The 11462-nt window shown below is 39.4% G+C and overlaps 1 protein-coding gene across 4 annotated transcripts in view; it reads left to right on the forward strand.

Moving 5' to 3' along the window:
- Window positions 1-9885, forward strand: part of fars2 (phenylalanyl-tRNA synthetase 2, mitochondrial) — an 85494-nt gene extending 75609 nt beyond the window's left edge. For 3 of the 4 annotated variants that reach the window (XM_035530836.2, XM_027013266.3, XM_027013267.3), the window contains exon 7: window positions 8309-9885. In XM_035530836.2, coding sequence (XP_035386729.2) covers window positions 8309-8447 — 139 coding nt within the window. In that variant the 3' untranslated portion in view covers window positions 8448-9885. The remainder of the gene's footprint in view (window positions 1-8308) is intronic. The other variant, XR_014116811.1, reaches the window with a different exon arrangement.
- The last annotated feature ends 1577 nt before the right edge of the window (window positions 9886-11462 follow it).

Consider the following 11462-nt stretch of genomic DNA (forward strand, 5'->3'; position numbering starts at 1 on the left):
TTCTCTTGTCATACAGTAGATGCTGCTCATGGGGAGAGGAGACTTTCTGTATTAACAGCATGAATGAATATTACGAGACCAGAGACTTAAAGATACAGCACTATGCTTCAGAACCAAGATCTATATTATTGTATTCGCGAGTAAATAATTTGGTATTGAACGCCTAAATGTGCACCAAAAACACATTTTGCTTAGCAAGCTAAGAAACACACCCGACATTTCAGTCTTTATAGATGTATTGTGCGCCATTGATTAACACAGCAGTCTGTGATCAGTAATGATTCCCAGATGCAAAATCATATCAAGAGTGATTGTTAGTTAAGGTTTGGGTCCAAACAATCCATTGCATCACTTTGGTTATGGGAACCAAATAGTACTTTTTTCAGACCTTTGTGGTTCCTGAAAACAAGTGTAATAGTTTGATTTCCTTAGCTCTGAGTGAAGGGTGTTGTTCTCCTTGAGAAACTTATATAATCTCCATGCCAACAAGACCTCTCATATGTTTTTCATGGAGCCCTTATCCACATGCCAATTCACCAGCTCCGAAAACAGCTGCTCTCTGTAACCTTCCTTGTCTGACAGGTATAATTAGAAAATAAATTAGTTGTTGGATTAATACTCCTAGAACAAGGGCTGCAGTGAGTCCGAGCTCTTAATGGAATGCAAATTGATTTCTTTGGCTGTTCTCTTCCACACGAGAAGAGAGAAAGACCAGATTTCTTTGATGAGAAAAATGTCCCTTTCTTTCACAGGCTACCTTTAATCAGAAGCCATGAAAGTAGGGCTACTTAAATCGCCTCAGCACCCAATCCTAACCATGGTGTTCTGCAGGGTGTTAATGAAAGTAGGACACTGGTAGGGCTCTGTGTGTGTGTGTGTGTGTGTGTGTGTGTGTGTGTGTGTGTGTGTGTGTGTGTGTGTGTGTGTGTGTGTGTGTGTGTGTGTGTGTGTGTGTGTGAGCAAGAGAGCGAGAGAAAGAGAGAATCTAAGTCTCTGCATATTTAGACAAGATTTTAATTATGGATTATGTAACCATTACGACTCCAGCATACATCTGTAGAGTAAAATCTCAGTATGGAATAGAATCAGAATCAAAATCGGGCTTTATTGGCCAAGTATGTTTGCACATATAAGAAATTTGGATACATAATAGCTCACTATGCACAGCAGAAGATGCATTCACATCCATTGCTAAATGTCTCATTTGCGAACACACACAGTCATGGGTGCACACAGACATCCTTTTGTAGATTGAACCGATGTCACCATCCATGCACTGCTAAGGTTTGGCATTATTGTGCAATATTTGTGGTAACTAAAGCATGAAATGAATGAAACAATCTGTGTAATGTGTACATGCAAGTTGTGCATCATGATAAACATGAAAATACTGCTGACCATGGACTTGCTAAGAGCCTTTGTTGGCCAGTGAGAGGTAAGCAAGCGTATTTATCAAGCTTTGAGTCTATAGACTTCATATTCCAAGAGGCATCTGGTTTTCAATATGACAGTGGAAAGAGAACAGAAAACCTGTTTGGAAAAAAGGAAGCAAAAAACAAATAAAATGTATCTGGAAATTTTTAAAAAACAAACAAAATGAAAGCAAACTGAAATGACTAAAAACAATGCTATGTTAAAGGAAAAAATTATTTTGATTCATGTAAAATTTCACAATCATTACTGATATAAAGGTTTTATCAGCACATACTAGTTTACAAAGATACTGCTATAGTTATTATCTGTTTAACTTTTCAGGCCAACAACCATCAACAACCACAACAGCAGTGGGCATAGGGTAGAGTTCTTATGTTAAGATTTCATTTTTATTTAACATCTAAACAACTTTTGCGTGGTTCAAGATTTTGCTGACACTGTGACACTTCTGGATAAACATGTTTGACTGTCAACCATAGCGTAGGTCACATATACTGAGGTTTCTTTCTTTCAATAGCATGTAGCCCAGCATTAGGCTGGTGGTAATGTTGTGACTAAAACTAATTAAAATAATTTTCTTAATATTGTTTAAATTATCACAATTTAAATGACTGCAGTAATTAATAATTTATGAAAGTTTTACTTGAATAAAATCCATTTAATACTAAATAAGATAGACATTTTAAGTGCAAGTCTATGGTTACACCCCCCTGAGCCCCCGCCAGATGAGTGCAAGGCTCTACTTGTAAACTTTGGTATGAGAGGCTAACCTCTGCCCCCTTGCAATCAGACATCTGTTATGATGTTTGCATATTTGAACCATCCTTGGGTAAGGAGAGTTATGGTTTAGATAAAGAAGGAAATTGTTTTTCAGAATAAACTAAGCACAAACCCGATTTAGCAGTATGAGAAGCAACAGACTTTGAGAATAACCACTGAACAGAAGGTTAGGAACAGAGTGCAGCACCGCAGTATATTAGGACATAGCGTTCAAAATTATGGTATATTAGTATGTGTTTGGAAAGTGGTTGGTTAGGAAGCCTCCATGAAGACTGTCATATGGAAACTGAGGGAGGAAGCTACAGAATTTTGTGAATGGTGAAAATGGTGGTCTGAAATCCACAGGCAAATCACGACGATGCTTGTTTGTAGGGACTCCTTGAAGGAGTTTCCTGAGTGCAGTCTTGTCATGTAGTACATCTTTTGTGTGTTAATGTTATCGGTAATATGGTACTGCTCATGGGAGTCAAGATGACTCCAGTCATCTTTAAAATGGTTTTCTGTGTGCAGCCATCACTATGCAAAACTAATCTAGGTTTGTGATTGCCTCCTGAGACATGAACAGCACTTACTTGTTCAGTAATTGAATACATCCAACTACTCTGAGAAAATGCACAGATTCGCATGAACACGTAAATAAAAGGTTGTTGTAGCATTCAGGGTTCTAGCTTACGCTCTTACCATTTACCTGTATACAAGAAGAATGTAGTATGAAGTATAATATGCCATCGCTGAATGTCAAAGTGCATGAGGTTGTGATAAATCTTGTACTTGGGTGAAAAAGTTCCAGAATTAAATTATTTCAGTCTCTCTAGTCTAAACAAATGTTATGTATGGCTAATGCATCTTTTGGATGTGTTTAATACACTGAATTATGTTGTGCAGATAACTAGGTAAAGACTAATGGCATTGTGTGTGGATGAGCGTGTATGTGTGTGTCTGTATCTGGGTTGAAGCTGAGCTCAAAATGTTGTTGGACAAAATTTAATAAACCATATTTTATGAGAATAGGATTTGAACGTCTTATGAAAACTACTTTTGTCTGCAGCAAAACTCAACTCAGTATAATTAAGGATTATATTAACATCTACCAGATGTGAAATTAAATATGCTTAAAATTTATAATTATATTGAATATTTAATGGTGGGTGTTATGAGCTGAGATTTAGGTTCCAGGTTCGTATGTTGGGTCCTCTGTACAGTATGTGAAATATAGTGAATAAACACAAGTGGGTCATGTCTAAAATTTTGAAAGTTTACACAAGAGCTCTAAATGTGTCCTCCCTTCTGACATAATTATTTTGAACTGGTCCATTTTCTTAGAAGCATGTCAAGGAAAGCCAACAAGAAGAATAAGAAAACACCACTTACATGCACTAGTTCTCATTTTACAAGATATCACTTTGCCTGAGTGCATTGGCTGCTAGTACCACTCCCTCTCGGAAATCATTAAGAGCCTATTGAGTGAGTTGTTCTTGTCTGTTCCTCTTCCTCCTCACTGAGCATGAAAAGTCATTTTGCTGTATGAACAGCAGGAGAGCTTCTCAAGCATATTCTCTTAGGGCGGCTTCATGAGCTTTTATGAAAGCAGCTTTAAGACTTTATTACAAGTGACTTCCTTCTTACCACTTTAGATGAAATAATGGAAGCTAGCAACCAGTTACTTCTATTGAGGAGTGTAGAAACTATCACAACATTGGCACACATTTCTGATATGGGTTATTTTTTGTGTTTAAATTTTTAAGTTTGAAAAAATTAGTGATATAAAAACGGGTATGTAAGAGCAGTGATTGGTCCTCTGTATGAGGAGCAACGTAGAGGTTGCATGTGATGGAATTCAACTTTATTTTTCCATGTTTTATGTTCTTAACATGGCAAATATATTCGATAAATTTCTTTTTTTTAGAAGTTCTGAATGTTAATTTCTCAATCTGTTTGTCTAAAGTCCTGAGACACAGCCCAGTGTGTACATATCTATAGCTAGGAAAATGATGAAAAACATGAGGAAAAAGTTGAGACTTGAGAAACTCACCATTCTCACATTTGCAGTGGTCATGTGTGCTATCTATAATGGGGCATGTCCAACAGAACAGCATTAGAGAGCAAACTCTCCATAAAAGACTAGATCACTCAGTGTAGCCTTTGACTTGGAACATGGCTCCCAGTTATAGATGATAAGCACAGGGGCTGGGCTGGGCTGGGCTGGGCTGGGGCCTCTCTGATAGTGACAGCTATGGGTTCAGATCTATTCACACTCTCGGTGCGAAAAGCTGTGTAAAATCATGGGTCACTGCTTTTGCGCCAATTACTACTTCATACTGCTACCCTTCGGCTCAAATAATGCCCTGGCTGCCGCCTGCTGGCGAGGCAGTCCGACTCAGAAGTGCTGCAGTGAAGTGAGAAGCTGAGCAGACTTTGGGTTTCGGATGCAAACATGCCGGCGTGCTCCGTGCGATCAGGGAAATGTTGGCTGTTAGAAGCAGCTGAAAGTATATGTGAAAAGCTTGCTGGATACCCAGATGAGAGAATGAAAGGTCTGTTCTCAGCACATAACTGATCCAGCATCAGTAAGAATATGTTTTTATCCTGCTTATGATGTCTTGCTAAGTGATTGCTCAACTCATTCTAACCCTGTGATGACATGGGTGTGATATATAAGCCTTATTTAATGTTATGTAGATCACCACGATCATCCCCACCGCTGCTACTTCCTGATTTCAGATATGTTCATCCTAAACATTATAATTCTCCTCCTGCCACTCGGGTTTTTCAGATTTGTGCTTTATCTCTGCAGGTGCGAAACACGGGGGGTGGGGGTGGGGGGTGCCTCCTCACAGTCGGTTTGGCAATGCTGTGAACTTAAAACCAGCATGAATAACCGCATCTCTGTCCGCGGCACCAGCCAACTTCTGCCACACAGTAAAACAAAGGAGGCTCCAGTAAAAAAGAAACTGTGTTTGTTTTGGAACGCTATTTGCCTTCTGTGACCACTGAATTATTGAACACCTGTTTGTTGACTGGAAATGTCAGATGTTCTTTTTGCTGGGGCAGATGCAGGCAAAAAGGTAAAGGAAGCTATGTATTAACCATGACTGTCAATAGAACCAACAAAGGCATTGATTTACGGATCATTTGCATAGATTATGCAAATACACACATGCGCACACACATGCGCGCACACACAAACAACATACATACATATCCGCACACACATATGAGTTTGTTTGGAATCTAATACCATGGACATTAATATAGAATTGTCCCCACCTCCAATTTGTGGTTATAAGAGTATGACCTTGTCCACTTTTCTGGGAAGTCTCTTCACAAGATTTTGTAATGTGTCTGTGGGAATTTGTGCCCAAAAGAGTCAAAAGAGCTTTTGTGAGGTCAGGCACTGAGAAAGTCTGGCTCGCAGTTGATTTTACAAATCATCTCAAAGATGTTCACTTGGGTTGTGGTCAGGGCTCGGTGCAGGCTGTTGAAGTTCCTCTACACCAAACTCATCAAGCCATGTTTTTTGGGCCTCGCTTGTGCACAGGGGCGCAATCATGCTTGAACAAGAGAGGTCAATCCCCATACTGACACCACAAAGTTGGAAGCGTATTATTGTCAAAAATGAGGCAGTTTAGACATTTTTAAAGATCAGTTGTTTTACATGTTGCACGCGTCTGCACTCAATCGCCGCATTCTGTACGTTTGTATGTTGAATCGCTGAGCTGTTGTTGCTTCTAGACACTTCCATGTCGCCATTGTAGCACTTAGCAGGGCAGAAAGTGGCTGCATCCTATGAGTGCTACATTTAGCGTAATTGAGCTCGTCGGTACGACCCATTCTACAGCCAGTGTTTGTCATGTGAAGACTGTATGACCGCTTGATTTTATGGACCTTCCAGCAATGGTTGCGGCTTAAGCACTTGAACGTGATCATTGGGAGGGGTGCTCAGATACTTAAAGTGTATAAAATCATTGCACAGGTGTTCCATAGAGTTCCTTTGTTATGATGTGTCGGTTTTGTAGTAATTTGATATTTGCTGATGAGGATGTAAAAAGTGCAAGAGAGAGACAGAGGAGAACATGGGGGAGAAAAGGGATGTAGTGAGCATGTTAAAGTTCAGTGCTGTAGAAAAAGATCCAATTAGCTGATCTGGCTGCAGGTAATATGTGTAACACACATGTCCCAGTGGCAATTAGTGGCAGCCTAAATTTGTCAGGGTTTGGCATTTGTGGAGCTTACACGGTAGATATCTGGCTCAGCCTTGGAGCGAGCACACCAGTGCATGCTTCCGCAAGCATGCAGCGTTGTCTGCTATTCTTATACGTGCCTATTTTTACAGATTTGGGATTTCTGTGTAGCAAATTTGGGGGTTATTTTTGGATTGTTCATTTTCAGAAATGATTGAAATATATCTCATGCGTTTTTTGTAAGCCTTGTAGCTAATTAGTGTGTTGTGAGAGGAGAGATAAATATGGTCTTTCCTGATGTGTCTGTCATTTAAGTCAAATTTATTGCTATAGTGTTTTTACAAGAGCTGTTGTCACAAAGCAGAGAGACCGGACAGAATTTAGAGACCAGAGTGTCTGGTGATCATACTCATCTGGTGACTATTTTTAGGTGCTTCCCTGTGGAGATGCTGTATTTCCTCTTTAATAAGGGAAAGACCATTTCAATAGTAGTAAAGAGGGGGGGACCCAACTGCATTCCATGTTCAAACATTGAAATGATCTCAACTTAAAGGGCGGCTGGATGTCACTTGGTATGTATTTGGAGTGTGAGAATGCAAAAAATATGGCCATTTTTGCAACCTTCTGGCAGTCTTAATAAAATGCTAAAATGTTTTATCTGTACTTTCCTTTCATAATAACACATAAAAAAATAACACTTCCTTGATCCCAGATAAATGTCATATATTCGCTAAGAAATTAGGACATTTAAACACTTTTATGGAGCAGTTTGCATTTTTAATAACCAACTGAGTGCAAAAGGCCATAAATTCTTCATCAGAAAATTATGTCTGATTAGACTGTTTGTAGGGTACATTTGAGATGGGTGGCAGTAGGCGTGAACTGCATTAGCAGGCCAGATTGGGGCACAGCACTCTTTTAAACTGAATTTCAGCAACAGCATCTTTCAATAACCCTCAGTTTTAACTGCCTCACAATCTTGTTTTCAGTAGAGGGTAGAGGTGTTCTCATAGTCTTCTGTAACAAGGTAAACTTGCCAGTAAGTAAAATAAATCTTCATTGCTAATTGTAAACTAGATTGCAAGTATGCTAATTAGCAAAAACTGATTTTGTCTTGGCATCTAAAACTCATTCTTTAAATTTAACAGGTTGCTTAGCAACAAAACAAGCATATGTTATGGTAGAAGATAATCACAGCTGGAAAAAAAAAAAAAAGTTTTCTCCCCAGCCAGTAACCATTAGAGCCATGAACTTTATACAGAGAATAAATAATAAAGTTCTAAGAGTCCTCTGATGGGGGGGCTGTCAAAAAGAAAATATACAGAGAACATGGTTTAATTTATTACTGATCAAACGGTTTTTACTCTATGAAATATTCAAATCTATGCAGTCTATCCACAAACATAATCTAATCATAAATCATAAAAATACTAAAATTTCACTTCCTTATCATCCACTTTAGTCACCTGCTATATTTTCTGTTTTTTTTTTTTAATTAAAAGCCATAATCGACTTGCACCATAAAGATTCACTCTCAAGCCCAGACAACTTGCATTGTTTCCTGTTGTACCATTACTATAGCAGGCAAGCCTTTCTTCCAGACAGTAGTTTGTTTTTTTAAGGGAGAAAAAAACCTTTTGAGCTGTTGAATTCACAAGATGTACATCAAGATCAGTAATAAAGGTCAGTGGTAAAGATAAGAAAATTCTGATTTGTCGCAAATTGAACTTGTATCAAAATGCAATCTGATTTCACTTTTGAACTCAAATGTTATAGGAATTATCATTGTACAATCCCTATATCTAAACCTAACTTCAAACAAATGTTTCTCTCCTGCTACAAAAACACATGTATCTCCGTCTAACTGGATTCTAACCTTACCTTATTACTCTCTCATCTTTATTTCCCCACAGGACAAAAAAGGTGAGCCAGTGTTTCCGCATCGTGTACCGTCACATGGAGCGAGCCCTGACCCAGGGGGAAGTACGTGTGGTCCACCAGGCCATCGAACAGGCAGCTGAGAAGGAGCTGGGGGTTCAGGGCAGATACTGAGCCTGCAACGTTCTTCTGGGCTTCCCAGTCCCAGGCCACATGAAATACCTTTTGAGTACTCCATGTTAAGTGCTTCTTCCAAAAAACGCCTCAAATGTTCCCCTTCACATGTACAAGTAAAAAGTCATTGATTTATAAATGATGTGAGTGTCTCAGATCCATATTGTTTATTTTTTTAAAAGCATATGATCTCTAAGAACTTCATAGATACCCTTTGCACTCACTGTTCACTCATGTGCTTCAGCCTTTGCCCTTGAATCTGGCCACCCATCCCAAGTACTCGTCTCCTGTATCCTGTGCAGTACACTGAGGTTCCTGTTATCCCACTGCCTCTGGGAACCTTTCATCTGAAGCACTGAGAGGCTGGACTCAAACACCTCCATCACATCGGCATGTTGCCCGGAGGGAACAGGTTTTGATTTAATACAGACGTCGTCTTAGTCATTCACTGCCGTGGATTCTGGCCAGCGGTGGGGGCAGATGAGAGAGTCCAGTGAGGACACTCACTCTGCAGCGCCTTCTCGCTTTGTGTTTTTCTAACAACGATTTCAGGTGGCATGTAATGACATTGCGTGTAGGAAACTGGTCGGGTCATGAAACGCGTCCTGAATTGTTAGGAGTAATGGAGAAGTAAGCAGAATGCATAGAGTTACCAGTACCTTTTAATGTATGGCTTGAGATGTAAAAATAACGTAAGCAATGTCCTCAGATAAGCTGGTGACATTTCATCTGTGCCCCTTTGGTTTTGTTAAGTTTGTATCATTACAAAGGAGATTTATGCAAATTCCTATAAATCTGTAATCATGAGGTTCTGTTGAAAGTTCTGGAATCTTCTAGACATGATTTTAGCGTTGCCAATTTACCTTCTTATGAATAATGAATAAGTTGTTAGAAACTTATGAATAAGTTGTTAGAAACACTATAGTGGGTTTTCTATCCAGGGTTTTTTGAATAAATGATGACTTATCAAGCTGTAAGACCGAGGCAAGTCTTTCCATTTTGCTTGTTTTGATGAGGCTCCTAATCATGGTAGCCTACATTACCTAAAGTTTCCTGGCATAACCTGGCATAATTCACTTTTTTTTTTTTTTCTGCCAAAATTTCATAAATGCACATAACGTTTGGATGGAGACCCATCTTATGACTACTGAACCCCACCATTATCCCCATTTTTTTTTTTTTTTTACAACCTGTTTGTGGGAGTACTTAACAATATTGCATATGAAATATCATAAAACTGAATTCCATTTCTTTTATCGTTTTAGTTCATAAGCTTAGCACAAATTCTATTTTGAAATTAAAATTTTTTTATATTATTTAAATATTAAATGTATTATTTATATATTAAAAATGTTAGTACACATGGTGCATGCTGACTTGCCCTATTGAAAACTACAAAATGTCATCACTTTACAGTTCATTAAACATCCATCTTAAAAACAAAGCCAGCGATGGCCCTCCTGATTCCATGATCGTTCAGTGGAGTAAAGGATCCTACACTCCTCCTGCTTTTGTTGACTGAGACGGGTACAGCTGCCGCCCCGGCATTTGTTAGAACATGTCAAAAAGAAGACCCAAATTATCTCTTGCACTGTGGGGTGTGTGTGTGTGGGTGTGGGTGTGGGTGTGGGAGGGGGGGGGGAGTGAGTAGCCCTTTCTCCACCTCTTCTCTCTCTCCCTCCTCCCTTTTGTTTATGAAAGGTGACAACAGAATGGAGGAGTTGCCTCTTCAGGGAACAAGCTCAATTGGAGTCAAAGTAATGAATGTGCGATGCTTCGTAATCGGAGGCTGAATGGATGGTGCACAGATTGCTGAGCATGAGCTTGTCCAGTGGGGCTGAGGCTTTTGTGTTCATGCGTTACTTTAGCTTCAACCCACTTTGGATTTGCTAACCCACTTCATGCCAGTTTCTCTCTCTCCATCTCTCTTGTTTTTTCAATTGTGAAGAAAAACCTGGTTAGATGAAAGAAATATCCTGTCTTCTTCAAGTGAGGGCAGTCTTTCCTGTGGTTGTGTGGGTGTAATATTTCAAACATATCCAAATTATTTTTGGCAGAAATTTGTCTACAGGCAAATCCTGTAGAAAAGAGGAAGGAATTTGCATATTATGTTTAGCTCTTATGGCATTTAGCAGATGCCCTTATCCAGAGCAACTTAAAGAAAGTGCTTTAGTGGTCTACTCAAAGTATCCTTAGCCAGCACAAATAGGTTAGAGTCCATAAATACCCTTACTGAGACCCTGCCAGTGCTGAAACAGAGACAATTATCTCAGATCGTTCGCATTCTTTGGTCATTTTTAATTTCAAACCATTATAGTGCATGGCTGCTTGATCCTTGGTCCATACTAGGTGTGAGAGAGAGACCTTTGTAGAGAGAGGTTTTTCCCAAGAATAGCTCAGTTTCTCTTACCTTTCTTCAACAATGCTAGAACCTTTGCCCTCAAGCAGGAAGGCATGAAGGTTAATTTAGAGTTCAGTGCACTGTAACCTCAAACTGAGTTACCCTATAAAGTGGGAGAGGAAGAAAAAATAAACCATGTCCTGTCTTCCACTTCTCTGAGAATGAAGGCCTGTTTTGAAGGCCTGAACAATTGCTTGTCCAGGAGCATTGGAGCACACTGTGGATCAATAGCAGAACCGGAGACAGGTGAACACCACAGAGAATGGGCCGGATCAATTGGGAAATTAGATAAGAAGAAAAACCAAATTTACCATCCATCACCCTTTCATGTAGCAGTAAGGATTCTACTGCCCTGGGGCATTTACACATGATTATGGTGTTATAAATTCATGTGAGGGAAAGTCAACTCACCATTGTGCTGTGATGTACACATCAAACTGTAGCTTTGTTTTATTTATTTACCAAAAGGTTTTCAGATTGCCAAAAATAGGAACATCTTGCTGTTCATCTGGCATGACGTGTGCAGGAACACACACACTCACATGCACACGCACTCACACACACACATGCACACAGTTTGATTCAGTCATATGACTAGCTGTTTCTTGTGTATA

Source organism: Electrophorus electricus, chromosome 14 (genome assembly GCF_041902795.1).
Source record: "Electrophorus electricus isolate QZ-2024a chromosome 14, ASM4190279v1, whole genome shotgun sequence".
Taxonomy (NCBI): Eukaryota; Metazoa; Chordata; class Actinopteri; order Gymnotiformes; family Gymnotidae; genus Electrophorus; species Electrophorus electricus.